Source organism: Chiloscyllium punctatum, chromosome 38 (assembly GCF_047496795.1).
Source record: "Chiloscyllium punctatum isolate Juve2018m chromosome 38, sChiPun1.3, whole genome shotgun sequence".
Classification (NCBI taxonomy): Eukaryota; Metazoa; Chordata; class Chondrichthyes; order Orectolobiformes; family Hemiscylliidae; genus Chiloscyllium; species Chiloscyllium punctatum.
The window spans coordinates 63,641,382-63,667,656 of NC_092776.1; the positions used below are offsets into that span (position 1 = coordinate 63,641,382).

At 43.2% G+C, this 26,275-nt stretch overlaps 1 protein-coding gene across 1 annotated transcript in view; it reads right to left on the reverse strand.

Annotated features, from left to right (window-relative positions):
* The window catches only part of LOC140463675 (hexokinase-1-like), a 158,532-nt gene extending 132,801 nt beyond the window's left edge, over positions 1–25,731 (reverse strand). Inside the window, exon 1 of the mRNA XM_072558016.1 lies at positions 25,687–25,731. Within this exon, the coding sequence (XP_072414117.1) occupies positions 25,687–25,726 (40 nt within the window). The 5' untranslated portion in view covers positions 25,727–25,731. The remainder of the gene's footprint in view (positions 1–25,686) is intronic.
* Positions 25,732–26,275: the final 544 nt, after the last annotated feature.

Sequence of the window (26,275 nt, forward strand, 5' to 3'; positions counted from 1 at the left end):
TCTCATATTTTCATACACCTCTATCAGGTCGCCCCTCAACCTCTGATGCTCGAGCAAAAACAATCTAAGTTTGTCCAATCTCTCCTTATAGCTAATACACTCCACTCCAGTCAATATCCAGGTAAGCTTCTTTTGCACCTCTCCGAAGCCTTCACATCCAGGAAGATTAGGTTAGGATGAGTTGGACTGAAGGGTCTGTTTCCATGCTGTACATTCCTCTGACTCTATGACTCTGACAGATTATTAGTTAAATAGAGAAAAAAACTGCAGAAAGCTGCAAACCTGAGGGACGTGGGGATACTTGTTTACAAAACACAGAAAGTGAGCTCGCAGACAATGTGAAAGGTTATCATCAATAGTGAGGAAGGTTATCAGAATTTGAACCAGGACCTTGATAAGCTGGGGAAGTGCATCGAGAAATGGCATATGGAGTTTAAGATAAGTGTGAGGTCTTGCATTTTGTGATATCAAAACAAGGTAAGAGTTTCACAGTGAATAGTTAGTCCTTAAACAGTGGAGTGGAACAGAGTGAAACTCTTGGAGTTCAGGTTCACAGTTCTCCGAAAGTTCAGTCACAGGTAGACAGGGAGGTGAAAAAGACTTTTGAAACACTGGCCTTCATCAGAGAGGGCCCTGAGTACAGAAGTTGGGAAGTTATGTTGCTGTTGGACAGGATGCTGGTGAGGCTGCATTTGGAGTATTGTGTTCAGTTTTGGTCACCTTGCTAAAGGAAGGATGTCATTAAACTGGAAAGAGTGCAGGAGAAATTTACAAAGATATTGCCAGGATTCAACAGCCTGAGTTATAGGCTGATGTTGGACAAGCTAGAACTTTTGTCTTTAGAGTGTAAGAGAATAAAGGGGGGATATTATAGATTTGTATAGATCATGAGAGGCATGGACAGGGTGAATGCACTCAGTCTTTTTCCCAGGGTTGGGGAATCAAGGAGTAGAGGGCATCAGTTTAAGATTAGAGGGGAAGGAATTAAAGGGAATCTGAGTGGCAGCTTTTTTTCGCAAAGGGTGGTACGCATATGGAATGAGCTGCCAGTGGAAATGATCGAGGCGGGTACATTAACAACATTTAAAATGCATTTGGACAGATACGCGGATAGGAAAGTTTAAGAAGGATATTGGCCAAGTGCAGGGAAATGGGGTTAGCGTGGATGGACATTTTGGTCAAGATGGACCAGTTTAGGCTGAAGGGTCTGTCTCTGTGCTGTAGGACTTGATGATTCAATGACTCCTGGTGCAGCAGGTTAATCGAAGGGCTGTTGGAATATTAGCCCTTATTTCGAGTGGGTTGGAGTATAAGAGTCTGGAAGTCTTACTGCAACTGTACAGTGTGCTAGTGAGAGTGCAGTACTCTGGAGTACTGAAAGGAGTTTTGGCCCCTTATTTAAGGAAACATATTTTAATGGTGCAAGTTCACAGAGAGTTCACTAGGTTGATATCCAGTATGGAGAGGTTGTCTTAGAAACAAAGGTTAAATAAGTTGTGACTCTATTGTTTGGAGTTTAGAAGAATGAGAGGTGACCTCAGTGAAACATGTAGAATTCTTAAAGGGCTTGATAGGATAAATGCTGAGAGAATGTTTCCCCTTATGGAAGAGTAGAGGACCAGAGGGCAGAGTCTCAGGCAAAAGGGGTGCTAGTTTAAGACTGAGTTGAGGAGGTATTTCTTTTCTCAGAGTGTTCTGAGTCTTTGGAACTCCTTGCCACAGAGACCAATGGAGGCAGAGTCCTTGCATATATTAAAGACTGAGATAGGTAGGTTCTTGATCATAGAATCCCTACAGTGTAGAAACAGGCCCTTTGGCCCAACAAGTCCAGACCGACCCTCTGAAGAGTAACCATCCAGACCCATTCTCCTACCCTATACCCTATATTTACCCCTGACTAGTGCACCTAACCTTCACATCCCTGAACACTACGGACAGCACGGTGGCACAGTGGTTATCTCTGCTGCCTCACAGCGCCAGAGACCCGGGTTCAATTCCTGCCTCAGGCGACTGACTGTGTGGAGTTTGCACATTCTCCCCGTGTTTGCGTGGGTTTCCTCTGGATGCTCCGGTTTCCTCCCACAGTCCAAAAAATGTGCAGGTTAGGTGAATTGGCCATGCTAAATTGCCTGTAGTGTTAGGTGAAGGGGTAAATGCAGGGTTTGGGTGGGTTGCGCTTTGGCGGGTCGGTGTGGACTTGTTGGGCTGAAGGGCCTGTTTCCACACTTTAAGTAATCTAATCTAATCTAATCAATTCAGCATGGCCAATTCACCTGACCTGCACATCTTTGGATTGTGGGAGGAAACCGAAACACCCGGAGGAAACCCACATAGATACGGGGAGAATGTGCAGACTCCACACAGACAGTCACCCAAGTCTGGAATTGATCCCGGGTCCCTGGTGCTGTGAGGCAGCAGTGCTAACCACTGAGCCACCGTGCCACCTGTGATCATTCAGGCAATCAAAGATTATTGGGAAACAGCAGAAAAGTGGTTGTGAGGAATGTCGTCAGATCAGCTATGAGCTTGTTGAATGGCAGAGCAGGCTTAACAAAAACAGAAATTGCTGCAGAAACTCAAACATGTCCTGGCGAAAGGTCACTGGACTCAAAATGTTAACTTTGCCTTTTTGGGCAGCATGATGCCAGACCTGCTGAGTTTCTCTAGCAATTTCTGTTTTTGTTTCTTTTTTATTTCAGATTTCGAGCGTCTGCAGTTCTTTATATTGTTTTATGCAAAGGAATACGTGATGAGCAGTAGGACCCTTGGAAGCATTTAGGATCAGAGGGACCTTGATGTCCATGTGCAGTATACTGATCCCTCAAGGTATCAGGACAGGTGAATAAAGTAGTTAACAAGGTATATTGGACACTTGCCTTTATTATTCAAGGCATTGATTTTACGAATTTGGAGGTTATGCTGTACCTGTATAAAACATTGGTAAGGCCACAGCTAGATTATTATGTGCAACTCTGGAATCCACATTATTGGAAGGGTGTTATGACACTGGAGAGGGTGTTGAGGAGGTTTACCAGGATGTTGTCTGGGCTGGAGAATTGCAGTTAATGAAGAGAGATCGGATAGATTGGGTTGTTTTTCTTGGAACAAAGGAGATTTGAGGGGTGACAAGATTGAAGTGTATAATACCATGAGGAGCATATACTGGGTATAGGAATGAACCCCATCCCTTGAAGGAGGGATCAATGATAAGGGCATAGATTTAAGGTAAGAGGCAGAATGGTTCGAGTAGATGTGAGGAAAAAGATTTTTCATTCAGAGAATGATGGGAACTGAAACTCACTGCCATGGGAGAGGCTGAAACCCTCTTAATATTTAAGAAGTATTTTGATGTGGGCTAAAAGGTTCTGAGCCAAATGCTGGAAAATGGGATTAGAATAGTTAGGTGGTTGTATTTGCCAGCACTGACACAATGGGCCAAAGGACCTTTTTCTGTATTTTTGATCTCTATGACTCTGTAAACAGTTCTCCATCCATGTCAGTACATTACATGCCCCATTGCCAATAGCTAAAATCTATTAATTTGTAACAAATAGCAATTGTTGTGAAGTACGGAAACCTGGTCCATGCTTGCTGTCAACCTGAAGAGAAAGTGAGGACTGCAGATGCTGCAGATCAGTTGAAAATTGTGGTGCTGGAAAAACAGTCGGTTGGGCAGTATCCGAGGAGCAGGAGAGTCGACGTTTCGAGCATAAGCTTTTCCCCCTCATTCCTGACAGGGAGCTTATGCTCAAAACATCGACTCTCCTGCTCCTTGATGCTGCCTGACTGGCTGTGCTTTTCCAGCACCATACTTAGTTTCTGTCAACCTGAGTCTAAAAAGGAAGACCCATCGGGGATTTTGCATATTTTAATAAAATCTTTACCTTTTATACTGATTCTAAGAAGAGCAGGACTTGTTTTCCAGTTCACGAAGCCAGTGAAGTGTGACCAAATGTATTCAAAAATCTGAAGCCCTTACCCCAGTTAAGATCTAGGGATCGCCAGTAGAAATCACCACTCTAGTCTGAAAAACATTTGATGACTACTCTATTTCCAGCACTCAGCCAGTTTTATATTCATGCTACTGGTCCCTTTGTTTCACCAACTCGAATTTTGCTGATATGTTTGTTACACGACACTTTATCAAATGCCTTTCGGAAATCCATGGACACCACATCAACTGCATTGCCTTCATCAACCATCTCTAGAACGTCACTAAAAGCTGAAGTAAGTTAATTTAACACAATTTTACCTCAACAAATGTATACTGGCTTTCCTTTATTAATATATACTTAAACAAGTGACTTAATTTTATCTCAAATTATCGTTTTTCATACCTTCCCTATCACAAAGGAACATATTGGCCTGTAGCTTCTGAGCTGAATTCATTTATGAGCGAGGATGATGGGCCGAAGGGCCTGGTCCTGTGCTGTACTGTTCTAGTTACATCACTCTCGTCCTCTGGGACCACGCTTGAATCGAAGCAGGATTGAGAGAATATTGCCAGAACTTCTGTAATTTCTATCTTTATTTCCCTCAATATCCTTGGCTGCAACTTATCTGATCCTAGTGATTTATCAACATTACATACAAACAACCTTTCTAATAGTTCACATTTATCGATTTTTAGTTCCCCCAGTTCTCAAGACCATAAAACCATTAAACATAAGACATGGGAGATTTAGGAAATTTAGCCCATTGCATCTGCTGCACCATCCAACAGCTGATCTGATCGTCCTCAAATCCATTTTCTTGCTTTATTCCCATAACCCTCCATTTCCTTAGTGATTAAATGCTGTCCATCTTAATTTTGAATACACTTAGTGACCCAGATTTGACAGTTCTCTGCGGTATAGAGTTTCATAGATTCACTATCCCCTGGGGGAAGAAATTCCTCCTCATCTCTGTTTTTAATGAGCAAATTTGTACTCTGAGACTATGCCCTCTGGTTCCAGACTCTTCCACAAAGGAAAATATCCTCTGAGCATCCAACCATCAAGCTGCCTCAGAATCTTACATATTTCATTCGGGTCACCTCTCATCCTTCTAAACTGTAATGAGTATGAGACAAACATGCTCAATCTTTCTTCATAAGAAAATCCTCCCAGATCCAGAATCAAACTAGTGAGCCATCTCTGTACTGCCTTCAATGTCAGAATATCTTTCCATTGAAAGGGGGACGAAAACCATTCACAATATTCTTGTGGGGATCAATAGTGCCCTATATTTTGTTAGCAAGATATATACTTCATTTTATATTTCACATGAAATGAAGATCAACATTCCCTATTACCTGTTGAACTTGTATGCTAGCTAGATTCATACACAAATCACAAATCCCTCTGTTCTGTCACTCTCTGCAGTCTCTTTCCATTTAAATAACATACACCTCCCCTATTTTGTCTGCCAAGGTTAGTAATCATGCACGTTTTCACATTATATTCTAATTGCCAATTTTTCTCATTCATGCAATCTGTCCCTATCCCTCAGCAGAACCTTTGTGTCATTTTTGGGCCTTCCTACCTATTTTTGTGTCAAGCTCAAACTTGCCAATAGTACATTCATTTCCCTCTGTGACGATGTTATCACTTTAAAAGGGCCATTTTGTCCTTGGTTTTCTCGAAGAGAGGTCATAAAGGCAGAGGTGCCAAAGAGTTCAGGGAGTTTAACAGTTTAACAATGGAATGGGAGTGGTCAGTTCTCCAGTTCAGACTTCCCAGTTTTTTTTTAACTGCAGCATCACAAGATGTGTGAGTCCAGATGAGTTACAAGTTTCTAAAAAGGATTCCTCTGACTTTCTCTGAAATCTCTCTCTGGATGTTGTTTCCTCCTGCCTGTAAGAATCTGTGTTTGAAACTACCTTTTTGCCAAGTAGTGTGTTTATGGGATGTTACTGTATTGGATGTTAATTGAAGTTTCCAATAGTTAAGTTATTCTAAATTCTGCTTTCTGATGTTCATGTTTCAACTGTAGTGTTCAAATAAACTCTGTTTTGCTTAAAGCCCAGTGAGACTGGCTAAGAGGAAAAAGGACTAGGCGACTGAAAACAGATGAAGCTTTGGAAGAATATCAGGAAAGTAGGACCAATCTGAAATGAGGAATTAAGGGGTTTAAAGGGGTCATTAAATATCCTTAGCAAACAGAACAAAGGAAAATCCCAAAGCCTTTTATTCATATATAAGGAACAAGAGGGTAAAGAGAGAAAGGGTTAGCCCACTCAAGGACAAAGGAGGAAAGTTATGCGTGGAGTCAGAGAAAATGGGTGAGATTCTTAATGAGTACTTTGCATCGGTATTCACCGAGGACAGAGACATTACTGATGTTGAGGTTAGGGATAGATGTTTGATTACTCTAGGTCAAGTCAGTATAAGAGGGGAGGAAGTGTTGGGTATTCTAAAATGCATTAAGGTGGACAAGTCACCAGGTCCAGATGGGACCAATCCTAGGTTTCTGAGGGAAGCGAGAGAGGAATTCGCTGGGGCCTTAACAGATATCTTTGCAGCATCATTGAACACGGGTGAGGTCCCAGAGGACTGGAGAATTGCTGATGTTGTCCCTTTGTTTAAGAAGGGTAGCAAGAATGACCCAGTTAACTATAGACCAATGAGCCTGACATCAGTGGTAGGGAAGCCGCTGGAGAAAATACTGAGGGATAGCATCTATTCCCATTTGGAAGAAAATGGACTTATCAGTGATCAGAAACATGGTTTTGTGCAGGGAAGGTCATGTCTTACCAACTTAATAGAATTTTTTGAGGAAGTGACAAAAGATTGATGAGGGAAGGGCTGTAGATGTCTTATACATGGACTTCAGTAAGGCATTTAATCAGGTTCCCCATGGTAAGCTGATGGAGAAATGAGTGTACTAGCTAGATGGATAGAGAACTGGTTGGGCAACAGGCGACAGAGAGTAATAGTGAAAGTAAGTTTCCCAAAATGGAGAACTGTGACCAGTGGTCTTCCACAGGGATCTGTGCTGGGACCATTGTTACTTGTCAGGTACATAAAAGATCTGGAGGAAGGTATAGGTGGCCCGATTAGCAAGTTTTCAGATGACACTAAGATTGGTGGAGTCGCAGATAGTGAGGGGGACTGTCAGAGAATGCAGATGGTTTGGAGAGTTGGGTGGAGAAATGGCAAATGGAGTTCAATCCAGGCAAATGCAAGGTGATGCATTTTGGAAGATCCAATTCAAGAGCGAACTATACGGTAAATGGAAAAGTCCTGGGGAAAATTGATGTAACAGAGAGATCTGGGTGTTCAGGTCCATTGTGCCCTGAAGATGACAATGCAGGTCGATAGAGTGGTCTAGAAGACATACAGCATGCTTTACTTCATCGGACAGGGTATTGAGTACAAGAGTTGGCAGGTCATGTTACAGTTGTATAAGACTTTGGTTCGGCCAGATTTGGAATACTACGTACAGTTCTAGTCACCACGTTACTAGAAGAATGTGGATATTTTGGAGAGGATACAGAGGAGATTGACCAGGATGTTGCCTGGTATGGAGGGTGCTAGCTATGAAGAGAGGTTGAATAGATTAGGATTACTTTTCTTAGAAAGATGGAGGTTGAGGGGGGACCTGATTGAGGTTTACAAAATCATGAGAGGTATAGCCAGAGTGGATAGCAAGAAGCTTTTTCCTCAGACTTGGGGACTCAGTTACTAAGGTTCACAAGTTCAAGGTGAGAAGGGAAAAGTTTAAGGGAGATATGCATGAAAAGTTCTTTACATAGAAGGTGGTGGGTACCTGGAACACATTGCCAGCGGAGGTGGTAGAGGCAGGCATGATAGCATCACTTAAGCAGTATCTAGACAGATACATGAATGGGCAGGGAGCGGACGAATACAGGTCTGTGGAAAATAGATGACAGGTTTAGATAGAGGATCTGAATCGGCGCAGGCTTGGAGGGCTAAAGGGCCTGTTCCTGATCTGTAATTTTCTTTGTTCTTTGTTTGACCAGTTGCATCACACCTGGAACACTCACAACACATCTGCCTTTAAAGTAAGAAAAAATTAGGGTCTAGGCTACCTTCTTGAAATAGTTTGAAGATGTGTTGCTGGAAAAACACAGCAGGCCAGGCAGCATCCGAGGAGCAGGAGAATCGACGTTTCAGGCATAAGCCCTTCTTCAGGAGTCAGAGAAAATAGGTGAGATTCCTGAAGAAGGGCTTATGCCCGAAACGTCGATTCTCCTGCCCCTCGGATGCTGTCTGGCCTGCTGTGTTTTTCCAGCAACACATTTTTCAACTCTGGTCTCCAGCATCTGCAGTCCTCACTTTCTCCATATTTTGAAGATGATCTGGCCTGGTTCATAATACCAGATCCAAATCATTAATACATATTGTAAGAAGTTGTGACAATCACTGATCCCAGTGGCACTCCACTAGTTACAGGATTGAATGGCAGAGCAGACTCGATGGGCTGAATGGCCTACTTCTGCTCCAAAGTTTCAATAGTGGTTGCCCGAGAGGAGCAGAGAAAGTGCAGGGGTTTACTTTAAAAAAATCAGGAAAGTGAAAAGAGGGGAATGAGAAAATACTAGCAGGTAACAGCAAGGAAAATCCAAATTTTATAAGTTTATTAGACCATATGAGCCATAAGACCATAAGACATAGGAGCAGAAATTAGGCCACTCAGCCCATTGAGCCCACTCCACCATCCTAGCATGGCTGATAAGTTTCCGAACTCCATTTTCCTACTTTCTCCCCTTGACACTCATGAATCTATCTGCCCCAGTTTTAAATATACCCAATGACCTGGCCTCTGCAACCTTCTGTGACAATGAATTCCATAGATTCACCACTCTCTGGGTGAAGAAGTTTCTCCTTATCTCTGTTCTAAAAGGTTTTCCCTTTACTCTAATGCTGTGCCCTCAGGTCCTAGTCTCTCCTACCAATGGGAACATCTACTCTGTCCAGGTCATTCAGTATTTTGGATATTTCAATTAGTTCCCCTCTCATCCTTCTAAACTCCATCGAGTATAAACCCAGAGTCCTCAACCTTTCCTCATACCTTTGGTTTTTCATTCCTGTGACCATTCTCATGAACCTCCTCTGAACACACGTCAGGACCAGTACATCCTTCCTGAGATGTGGGGCCCAGAACTGCGCATAATGGTGCAAGAGAATATCCGGGGAAAGAGTACAGCCAGAAATTGTGTCGCATGAGCCCTTCTTCAGGAATGGTCGCCCGAGATAGAAATGGAGAGGTCTAGGAAGGGGAGGGAGGAGTCTGAGATGGTCTAGGTAAATTTGAGGTCGGGGTGGAAGGTGTTGGTAAAGTCTAACCTCGTGGGAGCACGAGGCAGCGCTGATACAGTCATCGATGTAGCGGAGGAAAAGGTGGGGGGTGGTGCCAGTGTAGCTGCGGAAGATGGACTGTTCCACATATCCTACGAAGAGGAGGGAGGAAGAGAGCTTCTTCAAGGAAGGCATCCTTACAAGAGGATTCGCAGTAGGTTAAAATCTTCTAGGAGAAAGTGAGGACTGCAGATGCTGGAGTACAGCCAATTGAGGACCAAAGCAGCAATCCATATGTGGAGCTGGAATACATAGCTGAGATTTCAAAAGTGGATTTTGCATCTGTATTTACTGTAAAGAAGGATGGTGCAAGTAAAGAAGTCAGGCCAGTGCAATGATATATTAGCATTGAGAGAGAGGAGGTATTAGCTGTTTCAGCAGACTTGAAAGTGGATAAATCCTTAGGCCCTGATAACACTTATCTCAGGCTGCTGTGGGCAGGAAGGGAGGAGATTGCAGGGGCCCTGACATTAATTTTCAAATTCCCTAGCCTAAGAGAGGTGCCTGAGGACTGGAGAAGAGCTGAGTGGTACCATTATTAAGAATTGGTTAAGAATAACACAGGAAACCCCAGGTCAGTAGGATTAACATCAGTGGTGGGAAATTATTGGAACAGAATTCTGACCAAATTGATCTCCATTTGAAAAGGCATGGATTGATCAAGGACAGTCAGAATGGCTTTGTAAGGGATGAGATCATGATTAATAAGTTTGGTTGTTTTTCTTTGAGGAATAGATGAGGGTAGTGGCAGTTGATGTAGTCTGCATGAATGATGTCTCTGTTTCTGCTCAGACTCATGAGCAACCATGAGCAGTTTGAACTGGCCTCAGGAGCCAATGTAAATCAAGGCAAGAGTTAAGGCCATGTTCGTTGGGAACTGGGCTGACCGATTCTATATCCCCTTCACCAACACGACAGATTATCTGAAGGTGTTGGGAAATGGATTTGAAGGGGTTGGAGCATGTGCAAAACTTGGGAGGGGCATATTGCCAAAGTAACTGGGCTGATGGGAGAACCACTCCCTTCTCAATGTGGGTAAAAACCTGGTCATCTGGTGTCAGTCACTCTCTCTGTTGTTGTTCATGGCACAGGTCTGGTTCATTCCCAGACAAGCACCTTTGCAGTCACCTGAGCCATTGTCCACTTCATCTGTAGGTCTAAGATGGGACACCATGTACAAAACGCTGGATAAGTGGTGGTGGTGGTGTGGGGTGGGAGGGGAACGTACCCAATGCGGCCCTCATCCTGATGCAAGCACCTTTTTGTGTCACTGTGCACTGAGTTTCTACCTGTCCCTGGTATTGCGAAGGATGGGTCTGGCCTTGTTGCTGTGGAACGCTTCAAGTAGTTGGACGATTATGTATCACCTGTCCTTCATGGAGAAATTTGCAAAGAAAAAAACATCTTTGATCACAGTCCATGAGGAAATGGTCAGCACAGAGGAGGAGGGTTTCTCTACAGAGTCAGTATGGGTGGAAGTTAGAATCAGGAAAAGAGCAATCACTTTACTGGGAATTTTCTACAGACTCCCCAGTTGCAACAGAGACATAGAGGAGCAGAATGGGAGGAAGATTTTGGAAATGTGCAGAAGTTACAGGGTTGTTGTCATGAGTGACTTCAACTTCCCTAATATTGTTTGGTACCTCCTTAGTGCAAATAGTTTGGATGGAGCAGTTTTTGTCACGTGTGTCCAGGAAGCGTACCTGACTCAGTGTGTAGATAGGCTGACTTGGCGTTTGGCAACAAATCAGGTCAAGTATTGATCTCCTGGTGGAAAAGCATTTCAGTGATAGTGATCACAACTCCCTAACCGTTAAAGTATTTAATTAGGGGAGGGGGAATTACAATGCCTAAATTGGGAACAGATGTTTTCAGGGAAATGCACAACAGAAATGTAGAGGTTGTTTCGGAAGCACTTGCTGTGAGTGCTGGATAGGTTTGTTCCACTGAGGCAAGGAAGGGATTGTAGGGTGAAAGAACCTTGGGTGACAAGGGATGTGAAACATCTAGTGAAGAGGAAGAAGGAAGCTTATTTAAGGTTGCGGAGGCAAGGATCAGACAGGGCTCTAGAGAGTTACACGGTAGCCAGGAGGGAACTGAAGAATGGACTTGGGGGAGCTAGAAGGGGACTTGAAAAAGCTTTAGTGGGCCGGATTAAGGAAACCTCCAAGGTGTTCTACACTTACATGAGGAACAAGAGGATGGCCAGAGTGAGGGTAGGACTAATCAGGTATGGTGGAGGGAACTTGAGCCTGGAGTCAGAAGAGGCTCTTAATGAATACTTCGCTTCAGCACTTACTAGTGAGAAGGACCTTGTCGTTTGTGAGGAACATGTGAAACAGGCTGAAATGCTCAAACAGGTTGATGTTAAGAAGGACGATGTGCTAGAAATGTTTAAAAACAAGAGGATGGATAAGTCCCCTAGGCCAGTCGGGGTATACTCAATGTTAATACAGGAAGCAAGGGAAGAGATTATTGTGCCTTTCAGAGACAGAATTTGTGATTACTTGGAAAACCATAGTTTGATTAGATATAGTCTTATTAAATTCTTTGAGGATGTGACAAAACACATTGATGAAGATGGAGCAGTGGATATAGTGTACATGGATTTTAACAAGGTATTTGATAAGGTTCCCCTTTCTGAAGGTAGGCTCCTTCAGAAAGTAAGGAAGCATGGAATACAGGGAGATTTGTCTGTCTGGTTACAGAATTGGCTGGCCCATAGAATACAGAGGGTGGTAGTAGATGGAAAGTATTCAGCCTGGAGCTCAGTGACCAGTGGTGTTCTGAAGGGATCGGTTCTGGGGTCTCTGCTGTTTGTGATTTTTATAAATGACTTGAATGAGGAAGTGGAAGGGTGAATTAGTAAATTTGCTAATGACACAAAAGTTGGTGAAGTGGTGGATCATGTGGAGGGCTGGTGTAGGTTGCAATTGGACATTGACAGGAGGTAGAACAGGGCGATAAATGGAAAAATGTGAAATGATTCATTTTGGAAGATTGAATTTGAAAGCAGATTACAAGATTAAATTAAAATTAAAATAAAATTTAAAAATTCTTGGCAGTATGGAGAAACAGAGGGATCTTGAGGTCCATGTCAATAGATCCCTCAAAGTTGACACCCATGTGGCATCAGGTTATTAAGAAGGTATATGGTGTTTTGATTTTCATTACCTGTGGGATTGAGTTTAAGAGCCGCAAGGTTGTGTTGCAGCCCTGTAGAGCCCTGGTTAGACCACACTTGGAATATTGTGTTCAGTTCTGGTTGCCTTATTATAGGAAGGATGTGAATGCTTTAGGTGCAGAGGAGATTTACCAGGATGCTGCCTGGACTGGAGGGGCATGCCTTATGAAGAAAGGTTGAGGGAGCTAGGGCTTTTCTAATTGGAGTGAAGAAGGATGAGAAGCAACTTGATAGAAGTGTACAAAATGATAAGAGGCATTGGTACAGCGATGAGTCAGAGATTTTTTTTCCCAGGGCAGAAATTGCGATCATGAGCAGGCATAATTTTAAGGTGAGTGAAGGAAAGTTTAGAGGAGATGTCAGAAGTTGGTTCTTTACACGGAGACACAGTTGGGTGCCCTGTGGTCCAACTCGTCCATGCCAACCGAATATCCCAACCTAATCTAGTCCCACTTGTCAGCACCCAGCCCATATCCCTATAAACCCTTCCTATTCATATAGCCATCCAGATGCCTTTTGAATGTTGCAATTGTACCAGCCTCCATCACTTCCTCTGGCAGATCATTCCCTACACGCACCACCCTGTGTGTGAAAATGCTGCATCTTAGGTCTCTTTTATATTATCTTTCCTCTCTCACCCTAAAAATATGCTCTCTCATTCTGGATTCCCCCGTCCCAGGGAAAAGACCTTGTCTATTTATTCTATCCACACCCCTCATGATTTTATAAACCTCTGTAAGGTCACCCCTCAACCTCCAACGCTCCAGGGGAAACAGCCACAGCCTATTCAACTTCTCCCTATAGCTCAAATCCTCCAACCCTGGCAACATTCTCGTAAATCTTTTCTGAACCCTTTCAAGTTTCACAACATCCTTCCGAGGGAAGGAGACCAGAATTGCACACAATATTCCAAAAGTGGCCTAACCAATTCCTGCAACACGACTTCCCCAGTGATGAGTGCATGGAATGCACTGCCAGCAGTAGTAGTAGGGTCAAATACACTAGGGACTTTTAAGCAACACTTGGATAGGCACATGTCTGATAGTAAAATGAAGGATATGTAGGTTAGTTTGATTTTAGAGTAGGATAACAGATCAGCACAACATTAAGGACCAAATGTCCTGTACTGTGCTGTACTGTTCTATGTTCTATGTCCTCGTGATCCTGTGGGAAAAAGTGTGTGTGGATCCTGTTGCATAGTTCCCTGAGCAGACTGTCAAAGTCATTTGGCAGAATGCCTCATCACCTGAGTTTCCTAACAAGCACCAAGACATAACTTGGCTGGTGGTGAGAAGGGCACTGCCCAGCAGATCCTTCATGTATGCCTGGACTCTCTGTGCCACCGCATGTTGCCCTCAATGTGACTTTGGTGGGGAGTGCAGTCTGGGTGGCATGTGAGACTGTCATACATCTCCTTTGCAAAGGAGGTCTACAGAGAATTACAGTGGTTTACATCAAGGTTCATCCCAAGCAGCTCAGCGATGCAGGACTCTGTGCCCTACAATCTATTCCCCAGGCCCACACTGAGACGAATGTTGCCTGCACCTGGTCGACCATCAATTTGGTGACAGACTCTCTTTGGTCTGCCCAAAACTTGTTGGTATTCCACAACAAGGAGTTGACCCTGACCGAATATTGCAGACTGGCAACTTCCAAGGTCCAGGACTACATGCAGGGAAATGCACTAGAATTTAAATTATTGTCGCAAATATTCACGAGTACAGTGAAAAGTTTACAAGTTGCCACTTACAGTACCATCTTTGTTATAAAGTTACCTTGGTACAGATTCTTGAGTACAAAGATAATTAGAAAAATAAAGAAATTAAAAGTTCAGCATTACAGATGTTCACGAGTATAAAATAAATAACAAATTAGAAAATAAAGAAATAAAAAATTCAGAATAACAATCCTTTCATGATAATATAATTTTAAAAAGGATGAAATTTTTAAAAAAGAGATTTTGAGACAAAGTCCGTCTTAGCCCATTTTCACGGCTCTCGGCTTAAGGACCCAACCACTCCCCCATTGGAAACCTGGGCCAGACCCACCGTAATGCCAAAAAAACATCATATGGAGTCATAGACTCACTGAACCCACCAACAGGATGTGATGCCAAAGCTGCCGAAAGGAGTCCTAGGCTTGGGGCAGCTGTCTTGGGGAATGTCCATCGTTAAAGGTGCCAAAGTATAATGAGGGTCCATTCAGTTCTCAGATCCCCACCCTTAGTTGCCTCAATATTGTATGTCAATATTTTTCCTGCATGAGTTAAAAATGTGTCATTTATGTTTCGCTTTCCTCTCTCCAAACATTGTGCAAACGGCTTGAGAACACTTTATATGTACTTATAGCAATTTTTAAAGAAATTTATAGCAACTTTAAAAAAAAAGAGGAAGAAGAACACCTCTACAATGTATTCGCCAAAAACAGATACCCCCACAATTTCGTCAACAGATGCCTAAGGGAAAGACAATGGAACGAGGACATGCCACAACCCAAAGGACTAGCCACGTTACCATACATCAAGAGCGTTTCTGAACTGACAGCCAGACCACTACGACCACTGGGACTCATAACAGCACACAAACCAACAGCCACTCTCAGACAACAACTCACCAAGGCAAAGGACCCGACACCCAGCATGAGCAAAACCAACGTAGTGTACAAAATCCTATGCAAGGACTGCACAAACACTACATAGGACAAACAGGAAGACAGCTAACAATCTGTATCCACGAACACCAACTAGCCATGAAACGACACGACCAGCTATCCTTAGTAGCCACACACGCAGATGACAAGCAACATGAGTTAGACTGGGACAACACTACTATTATAGGACAATCCAAACAGAGAACAGCTAGGGAATTCCTAGAGGCATGGCACTCATCCACAGACTCTATCAACAAACACATCGACCTGGACCCAATATACCGACCACTGCACCAGACAGCTGGAACTGACAACCGTAAGCGGCAGAGACAAGCCACTATAAATGCCGGAGGAAACATCACAGAAGCGCTTCACAGGAGGCTCCCAAGCACCGAGGATGTCACCTAGACAGGGGACGAAACGTTTGCAACACAAATTCCCAGCTCGGCGAACAGAACCACAACAACGAGCACCCGAGCTACAAATATTCTCACAAACTTTAAAGATTAAAGTATATTTTTACAATAAAAATATGTCTACATGGAGTTCAGTAAGGCTTTTGACAAAGTGTCATTTGGCAGACTGGTTCAGAAGCTATGTGCTTATGGCAGTCAGGGCATTTTATGGTATATTTTCCCAAGGCATATTATACGTCTATTAGGAGCACAAGGGTACTAAGGGAAAGGGTCAGTTCACTCAAGGACAAAGAAAGGAATTTATGCGTGGAGCCAGAGAAAATGGATGAGATCCTTAAAGGGTACTTAACATCAGTATTCACCAAGGAGAATGTCATGGATGACAGTAAAGATTAGGAAGGGGTAGGTTGATATTCTGAGGCACATTGATATTAATGTGGGTAAGTCCCCAGGTCCTATGGGGATCGATCCTAGGATACTGAAGAATGCAATGGAGAAGATTACTGGGGCCTCAACAGAGATATTTGTATCCTCATTAGTGACAGGTGAGGTCCAGGAAGACTAGACCATAGCTAATGGTATTTCTTTGTTTAAGGAAAGCAACAAAGATAATCTCAGAAATGATAGGCTAGTGAGTCTTACATAAGTGGTAGGGAAATTATTGGAGAAGATTCTGAGGAACAGGATTTGCTGTTATTTGGAAAAGAATAGACTTACTTTGGCTAGTCAGCTTGGCTTCAGGTGGAGGAAATCTTGACTCAGAAATTTGATAGAGATCTTTGAGGAATGATGAGCTTGATTAATGGGTAAAGGACACTGGGTGTTGTTTACACAGATCTTACTAAAGCATTTGACAAGGTCCTCATGGTAGGTTGATCCAGAAGATTAAATTACATGGAATCCAGGTTGATTTGGATTCAAAATTGGCGTGACCATAGAAGACAGAGGGTAGTTGTACAGGGGTGTTTTTCCAACTGTAGGTCAATGACCCAGTGGTGTTCCACAAGGTTCAGTGCTGGGTCCTCTGATGTTTGTATTTTATGTAAATGATTTGGATGAAAATGTACGTGATTTGATTAATATGTTTACAGGCAACATGAAAATTGGAGGAATTGTGGAATGAGGATGATTATCAAAGAATACAGCAGGATAGAGATGGGTAGAAAGGAGTTTAACCTGGATATGTGTGAGGTAATGTATTTTGGGAAGTCCAATGCAATAGGAAAGTAAATGGCAGGACTCTTAGGAGCATTGACTAACAGAGGGATCTTGGGATGCAAGTCCATAGCTCCCTGAAAATGGCAAAACAAGGTGAATAAGGTGGTAAAGAAGGCAGATGGCATGCTTGCTTTCATTGGTTGGGGCACTGCGTATAAAAGTTGGCAAGTCACATTACATCTGTCTAAGACATTAGTTGGGCCACATATTGTGTGTGATTCTGCTCACCACATTATAGGAAGGAAGTGGAGGCCTTGGAGAGGTGCAAAAGAGGTTTACCAGGATGCTGCCTGAATTGGAGTGTATTAGCTATAAGGACGGGTTGGACAAACTTGGATTGCTTTCATTAGAGCATCAGAGGCTGAGAGACATCATGATAGAAGTATATAAAAATTGTGAGAGGCATGGATAGGGTGGACAGTCAGAGTATTTTTCCCAGAGTGGAAATGTCAAATACTAGGGGCATAGGTTTAAGGTGGAGTGGAGGGATCAAAGTTTAAAGAAGATGTGAGAGGCAAGTTTGTTTTACACACAAGGTAATAGATGCCTGAAACATGCTGCTGGGGAGGTGGTAGAAGCAGATAGAACAGCAATGTTCATTTAGACAGACACATGAACAGGCAGAGTAAGTCAACTATGAAGTGGGACTGGGGTTTAAACAGAGAAGGCTGAGGGGAACCTGAATGAAATGTAAAAAATTATGAAGATAGGCCAGAAAAGGATTAACATTTCTCTACTGTGGACAGATTAGATTTCTTCAGATCAAAATTCCAGATCAGGGAGATTGTGTCATCAGGTGCACACAACTTAAGAATCAATGTATCTGTGATAAGAACAGAAAGCTCTGGAAACTTCAGGTAACATCTATTGAGTGATACAGAATTAATTCTTTAAAATTTCTACATGGTGATCAGGCCCTTTGGCTCCACAAGTCCATGTCAACCCCCTGCAGAGTAACTCGCCCAGAACCATTCCCCTACCCTATATTTACCCCTGACTAATAATCTACACTATGGGCAATTTAGCATGGCCAATTCACCTAACCTGCACATCTTTTGGAGGTGGGAGGAAACCACAGCACCCAGACAGACACAGGGAGAATGTGCAAACTTCACACAGTCGCCATAGGTTGGAATCAAAGCCGGGTCCTTGTCACTGCGAGGTAGCAGTGCTCACCACTGAGCCACCATGCTGTCCTGTGTTCAATTATCTTTCTTCAAACCACCAGAGCTATGAATCATGGCAAAGGAGATAGATCTGGTTTCACATGCCAGTATGTAGAACCAAATCTAACATTTCACAGCAAAATGATTTCATCTTTATGAAATTATTCACATTGCAGTGAGATTGAAGTAGGTGATTAGATTAGGACTGCATCATCATTTCAGAAATTCTAATTATCAGCAGAGCAGATTTAGCCAATAATAATCCCTAATCATGTTACCTACTTATCTGCTGGCAATATTTCAGGCTTCTCCTGCCTATGTCCAATGAAGAAAAGCAAGAGAAATCCAGGCAGCCAGTGCTGAAGTGATGTTGCAGACTAAAATACCCTGCTTTGATAACTCTTGCTGCCATGTTTAAAAGGTTGATGATCCTAGAGGAATTTTGCTGGTTAGTGAGGAGAGGAAACTGAGGAGTAGGGTGCCAAATGGTTAAGGGGACAGTGGTGTAGGTAGGGTGCCAGGCATTAAAACGTGCCAGTTGTCTGAAGGAGGTCATTGGTAATCCTCGGGACATTCATAGTGGGGCATTCAGTGACGTTAATACTATTAAATATCTGAAGAAGATGAACAAATGCTCTCTCCTGTTGAAATTGTGTATTGCCTGGCACTTGTCTGGTACAAATGTTACTTGCTATTTACCAACTCAAACTTAGATATTGTCCAGATTTTGCTTAATTTGGGCATGACCTGCTTCATCACCTGAGGAGTTACTACTTTTGTTGAGCTTTGTGCAATCATCAGTGAACATCCCCACTTCTGACACTGATGGAAGGAAGGTCACTGATGAAGCAACTGAAGATAGTTGGGCTGAGGGCACTACCTTGAGGTGGCTCTTGTGATTTAGGGCAGTATCCCTATTCCTGAGGCAGGAGGCCAATGTTCATGGCCCATCTATTCCAGAAGTGTAATAACATCGCCCAACATGATGATTGGATAATATCTACTCCAAGGAACTCTACATAGAGATGTCCTGGAGCTGAGATAACTGTGTTAAATATGACTCCAACCAGTGGGAAGATTTCCCCCAATTCCCATTGACTTTGAAATTCCCAGAGCTCCTTGATGCCATACTCAACAATAATAGCTTGCTTTGTTCCTTTACCAAACAAACATGACAAAGCTCTTCAACATAGATTGAAACTAGGCCTCATAAGGAGATACGAGGTCAGATAAACAAAAGCTTGATCAAATGGTTAGAACATAGAACATAGAACAGTACAATACAGTACAGACCTTTGGCCCATGATGTTGTGCTGAGTATTTATCTTATTCTAAGATCAACCTAACCTACACACCCCTCAATTTATTGGCATCCATGTGCTTGTCCAGCAGTCAATTAAATGTCCCTAATGTCTCTAATAGAGTCACTACTACCACTGCTGGCAGTGCATTCCACGCACGCACCACTCTCTGCATAAAGAACCTACCTCTGATATCTCCCCTATGCCTTCCTACAATTACCTTAAAATTATGACCCCTCTTGACAGCCATTTCTGCCCTGGGAAATAGTCTCTGGCTATCTACTCTATCTATGCCTCTCATTACCTTGTACACCCCTATCAAGTCACCTCCCTTCTCTCCAGAGTGAAAAGCACTAGCTCACTCAAACTCTCTTCATAAGACAAGCCCTGCAATCCAGGCAGCATCCTGGTAAATCTCCTCTGCACCCTCTCTAGTTAGTCTTACTTTGGTTAGTCTTACTAGGCCAGTTAGTCTTACTTCGGTGGTAGGCAAAGTAATGGAAAGGGTACTGAGGGATAGAATTTATGAGTATCTGGAAAGACACTACTTGATTAGGGACAGCCAGCATGGATCTGTGAGGGGTAGGTCTTGCCTTACAAGTCTTATTGAATTCTTTGAGGAGGTGACCAAGCATGTGGATGAGGGTAGAGCAGTGGATGTAGTGTACATGGATTTTAGTAAGGCATTTGATAAGGTTCCCCATGGTAGGCTTATGCGGAAAGTCAGGAGGCATGAGATAGAGGGAAATTTGGCCAATTGGATAGAAAACTGGCTAACCGGTCGAAGGCAGAGAGTGGTGGTAGATGGTAAATATTCAGCCTGGAGCCCAGTTACAAGTGGAGTTCCACAGGGATCTGTTCTGGGTCCTCTGCTGTTTGTAATTTTTATTAATGACTTGGAGGAGGGAGTCGAAGGGTGGGTCAGTAAATTTGCAGATGATACAAAGATTGGTGGAGTTGTGGATAGTGAGGAGGGCTGTTGTCAGCTGCAAAGAGACTTAGATATGATGCAGAGCTGGGCTGAGGAGTGGCAGATGGTGTTCAACCCTGTCAAGTGTGAGGTTGTCCATTTTGGAAGGATAAATAAGAATGCGGAATACAGGGTTAACGGTAGGGTTCTTAGTAAGGTGGAGGAGTAGAGGGATCTTGGGGTCTATGTTCATAGATCTTTGAAAGTTGCCACTCAGGTGGATAGAGCTTGTAAGAGGGCCTATGGTGTATTAGCGTTCATTAGCAGAGGGATTGAATTCAAGAGTTGTGAAGTGATGTTGCAGCTGTACAGGACTTTGGTTAGGCCACATTTGGAATACTGTGTGCAGTTCTGGTCGCCTCACTTTAGGAAAAATGTGGAAGCTTTGGAGAGGGTGCAGAGAAGATTTACCAGGATGTTGCCTGGAATGGAGAATATGTCGTACGAGAGTGCTAGGCCTTTCCTCATTGGAACGGCGAAGGATGAGGGGTGACTTGATCGAGGTTATAAGATGATCAGGGGAATAGATAGAGTAGACAGTCAGAAACTTTTTCCCCGGGTACAACAGAGTGTTACAAGGGGACATAAATTTAAGGTGAAAGGTGGAAGGTATAGGGGGGATGTCAGGGGTAGGTTCTTTACCCAGAGAGTGGTGGGGGCATGGAATGCGCTGCCTGTGGGAGTGGCAGAGTCAGAATCATTGGCGACCTTTAGGCAGTACATGGATGGGTGCTTAAGCTAGGACAAATGTTCGGCACAACATCATGGGCTGAAGGGCCTGTTCTGTGCTGTTTTGTTCTATGTTCTATGTCCTAAAGCATTTACATCCTTCCTATAATGAGGTGACCAGAACTGGACACAATATTACAAGTGTGATCTAGCCAGGGTTTTAGTGAGCTGCAGCAAAACCTCATGGCTCTTAAACTCAATCCCCCTGTTAATGAAAGCCAAAACACCAAACACCTTCTTCACAACCCTATCAACATGGATGGCAACTTTGAGGAATCTATATACATGGACCCCCAAGATCCCGCTGTTGCTCCACACTGTCAAGAATCCTTTCTTTAGCCCTGCTTTCAACATTCAAATTCAACCTTCCAAGATGAATCACTTTGCATTTATCCAGGTTGAACTCCATCTGCCACTTCTCAGCCCAGCTCTGCATCCTGTCAATGTCTTGTTATAGCCTGCAACAGTCCTCGACACTATCTACAACACCACCGACCTTTGTGTCATCGGCAAATGTACTAACCCACCCTTCCACTTCTTCATCCCCATCATCAAAAACTACAAAGAGTAGAGGTCTAAGAATAGATCTCTGGGAGACACCACTGGCCACTGACCTCCAGGCAGAACACTTTCCATTCACTACCACTAACTGTCTTCTTTCGGACAACCAGACAGCCAAATTTCCCCGTATCCCATACCTCCTAACTTTCTAGATGAGCCTATCATGGAGAACCTTATCAAATGCCTTAATAAAATCCATATACACAATATCCACCGCTCAACCTTCGTCAACTTACTTTGTCACATCCTCAAAAGAACTCAATAAGGTTTCTGAGGCATGACCTGCCCCTCACAAAGCAATGCTAACTATCTTTAATCAAACAATGTTCCTCCAAATAGTTATAAATCCTATCTCTCAGAATCCTTTCCAAAACCTTGCTTACCATAGACGTAAGACTGACTGGTCTGTAATTCCCAGGGATTTCCCTATTCCCTTTCTTGAACAGAGGAATAACATTCACCTCCCTCCAATCATCTGGTACTACTCCCGTGGAGAGTGAGGGTGCAGCAGTCTCATTCATCACTTCCTGTTGTAACCTTGGAAATATCTGGTCTGGCCCTGGGGACATACCTATCTTAATGCATCCCAAAGTTCCCAGCACATCCACTTTCTTAATATCAATCTGTTCAAACCGATTAACTACTGTCAACAAGGTCCCTCTCTCTAGTGAATACTGAGGCAAAATAAAGTCATTTAGGGCCTCCCCTACCTCTTCAGACTCCAGGCACAAGTTCCCTCCACTATCCCTGATCGGCCCTACCCTCTCTCGGATCATTCTGTTATTCCTCACATAAGTATAGGATGCCTTTGGGTTTTTCCTAATCCTTTCTGCCAAAGCTTTTTCGTGCTCAATCCTAACTCTCCTCAGTCCATTTTTGAGTTATTTTCTAGCTACCCTGTAATCCTCTAAAGCTGTGTCAGATTCTTGCTTCCTCAAGTAAGCGTCCTTCATTCTTTTGGCGAGGAGCTCCTCTGCTCTTGTCATCCAAGACTCCTTCACCTTACCATTCCTTGTCTGTCTCAGTGGGACCGAGTTATCCAACACTTGCAACAGTTATTCCTTAAACAGCCTCCACATTTCTGTTGTGCACTTCCTGTAGAACAGCTGTTCCCAATTTGTACTCCACAGCTCCTGCCTAACAGCTGTATAATTTCCTCTGCCCCAATTAAATACCTTCCCATACTGTCAGTTCCTATTCCTCTCCATGGTGAGAGGATTGTGGTCACTGTCACCAAATGCTCTCCCACCAAGAGATCTGACACCTGGCCTGGCTCATTGTCTAGCACCAAATCCAATGTTTTAATTATTCTTAGAGGAGGGAAGAGAGTTGGAGAGGAAGATGAAATGGAGAGAATGCCATAGCTTAGTGTCTAGATGACTGAATGACTGTCACCAGCGGTGGAGTGAATTCAAATCTGGGATGTTCCAAAAGCCAGAATTGAGGGTTGTAGGCTAGAGAGAAATGCAGAGATGGGAAGGATCGAGTCTATGACAGGGACAGATTTAAAACAAGGATGAGAATCTGAAGACTTGAGCCTATGTCTAGGAGTTAATGCAAGGCAGAAAGCATAATGGGTGAGAGGAAGACAAGATTTGCTGCAGGTTACAACATGGGCTGCGGAGTTTGAATGAGCTCAAGTTTATGGAGGATAGAATATTAGAGATCAATGAGAGATGAGTTAGAATAGTTGATTCTGAAGGTAATGAGATCAGGAGCTGGTTGGACATAACAAAACCCAAATAATTGGGTCATTCAGCAATCTTTTGTTAAGCAAATGCTGCTTGTTCCCACTGAAAATGGCAGATTCCATCACTTTGCTGATGATCAAGAGTAGACAAATAAAACAGTAGCTGATGTCATTGGATGCACCCTACATTTTGTGAACAAGATTCCACACTATTGGGCAGCTGCCAGTATTGTAATTGTACTGGAACAGCTTGGCTACTGGAACGATAAATTCTGTATCTCACGTCTTCAGCACTATTACCGGAACATTGTTAAGGCCTGTAGACTTTGCAATCCAATAATACCAACTACTACTTCATTCATCTACTCTTGATCATCATCAAAGTGTTGGAATCCAGCATCTCCAACCACTTCTTCATATTATGTGAAGTGAATCAAATTGGCTGAAGGTTGATGACTGTGGTGCTGGAGACCACTAGAGGAGGCCAAGATGGATCATCTACATGATTGAAGATGGTGACAAATGCTTCAGCCTTATCTTTTGCACTGATGCACTAGACTTTCCCATTATTGAGGATGGGGATATTTGCGGAGCCTCCTCCTTCAGTGAATGATTGGACAGTCCACCACCATGTACAACTGGATTAGCAGGACTGCAAGCTTTAACTCCAATTGTTAAATGTAGAATTGTTTTGCTCTATCTTTCATTTGTGGCTTGTGGTGCTTGACACACAAGTAGTCCTGTTTTGTAGCTTCAGCATGTTGATAGCTCCTTTCTAGGTTCATGCTCTTGGCATACCCTCCTGCACTCTCCACTGGTAATGATTGAGTGGGTGATGTAGAGTAATACAGCATGCAAATAGGCCCTTCAGCCAGGCATGAGGTTGCAGATTGTGTTGGAGTGCAATTCTGCTGCTGTAAATGGCCCACAGTGCCTCATGGATGCTCAGTTTAGATCTGATTGAAGTCTTTCCCATTTAGCACTGTAATTGTGCCATACAACCTGATAGAACCTATTATTAACATGAAGATGGCACTTTTAATCCAGAAGGATTGTGCAGAGGTCACTTTTACCAATACTGGCATGGACAGATGCATCTACCACTGGTAGCTTGAGAGGATAAGATCATGTGCATGTTTCCCTCTTGTTAGTTATTCACCACCTTTTGTTCACCAGCTAGGTCTGTGAGAAATCAACTGGCTCAGTTAGCAGTGGTGTTAACAATCTACTTTTGATGATAGATATTGAAGTCTCCATCAATACATTCTCCACCCTGCTCACCTTAGAACTTCCTCCAATAGATATTCAACATGGAGAATCATGGATTTATCAGCCAGGTGTTGGAGTCTGTACATTGTAATGAGCAAGAAGTTTCCTTGCCCATGTTTGACCTGACACCATGAGGCATCATGGAGTGCAAAGTCAATGTTGAGGATTCCCAGGGCACTGTGTACCACTGTCCTGTCACCTCTGTGCACTTGCAATAGTTAGGCATTTAAGGCTCTTGGTCAAGTGTTGGGAAATGGGATTAGAAAAGCTCAGTGGTTGTTTATGACTAGCATTCTGTCTCCCCGATTAGAGGAGACCACATTGAGAGCAATGGATGCAGTAAAGTAAGTGGGTGGATGTGCAGGAAAATCTCTACCAGACTTGAAATGGTCCTTTAGGGCCTTGAACAGAGGTGAGAGGGCAACATCTCTGGGACACACGCACAAACCAACCCCACTGCCGTGTGGCCAACCACTTCAACCACCCCTTCCACTCCCCCAGGACATATAGGTCCTGGTCCTCCTCCACTGACAAGTTAAAGCCACCCACCAACTGGAGGAAGAACATCTCATTTTCTGTCTCGGGATCCTTCAACCATATTGCATTAACATCGACTTCACCAGTTTCCCAATCTCCCCTCCCCCCACCTCATTCCAGATCCAACCCTCCAACTCGGCACCACTCTCTTGACCCGTTCGTGTTCCTTCCCACCTATCTGCTCCAACCTCCCCACGGACCTATCATAATTACCTTCTACCTGCATCCTGCCTTCCCACAGCTCCACCCTCTCTCAGCCCCCTGCCCCTTCCCCATTTCTGATGAAGGGCTAATGCCTGAAACATCAACTCTCCTGCTCCTGTCTGACCTGCCGGGCTTTTCCAGTGCCACACTTTTAAACTCAAAGGCAACAAAACATTCTGCCCTTTCAAACAACACTCACATTCCATTAAAAAAATTCAAATTTATTAATTTAGATCCCTCTGGCTGTTGAGCGTTAGTAACAGTAATATTATACCCAGACCTGCAACACATGCATGTCCCACTCGAGATCCAATGGATCTCAGTATGACCCTGCAATGCGACATGGATGGGAGCTGAGAGCATTGAAGTCAGACCTTATGAAGGATATGATACAAAACAAAACACAGGAAGGGAAGCAATAGGCAGTCTATAGTTTTTTTTCTATAAACTGAAAACATGTTAGATGGACTGTATTTCCATTTTGCAATACCTGAGCCATCAGGAGTTGACCGTACACATGTAGGCAACATCTTCAGACTGGAAGAGTTGGGGAAGACCAAGCCCTTCAGCATCTCAGCTTTGAACTGAACCATGATGTCTTCGATCTGGTCTTTATTGAGTTGCATGTTGAAAAGGAAACGATTTACCTGGGACATCAAGGAAGTTAAGTTTAGAAATTAGTGACAGACAGAACATATTGAACAAGACATTGGAACTACAGAAAGAGAGAGACAGAATCTAAAACAGTAAAATAAAAGTAGGGCAAATGAACATACCAGCAATGAAGTAGAGAGCTGGTTTAATTCAAGTCTGTACCTACTATAAAGCATACTCATCTAAATCTAAGCAGACCGATTGGTGTGAAAAGAACGGCGACAAACGAAAAAAGTTAATAATCTTGGTTATTACCTCATTCATGAGAAAATTGGCATAAGGAAAATAGGTTTGGGAAATTAGTACATGATTCACAGACTCATATTTTATGTTTTACATTTACTAACTTTCCAAAATTCCTTTGATTCGGGGAAGGTTACATAAGAATGGAAATTAGTAAATTTAACTCCCTTATTCAAAAAGAT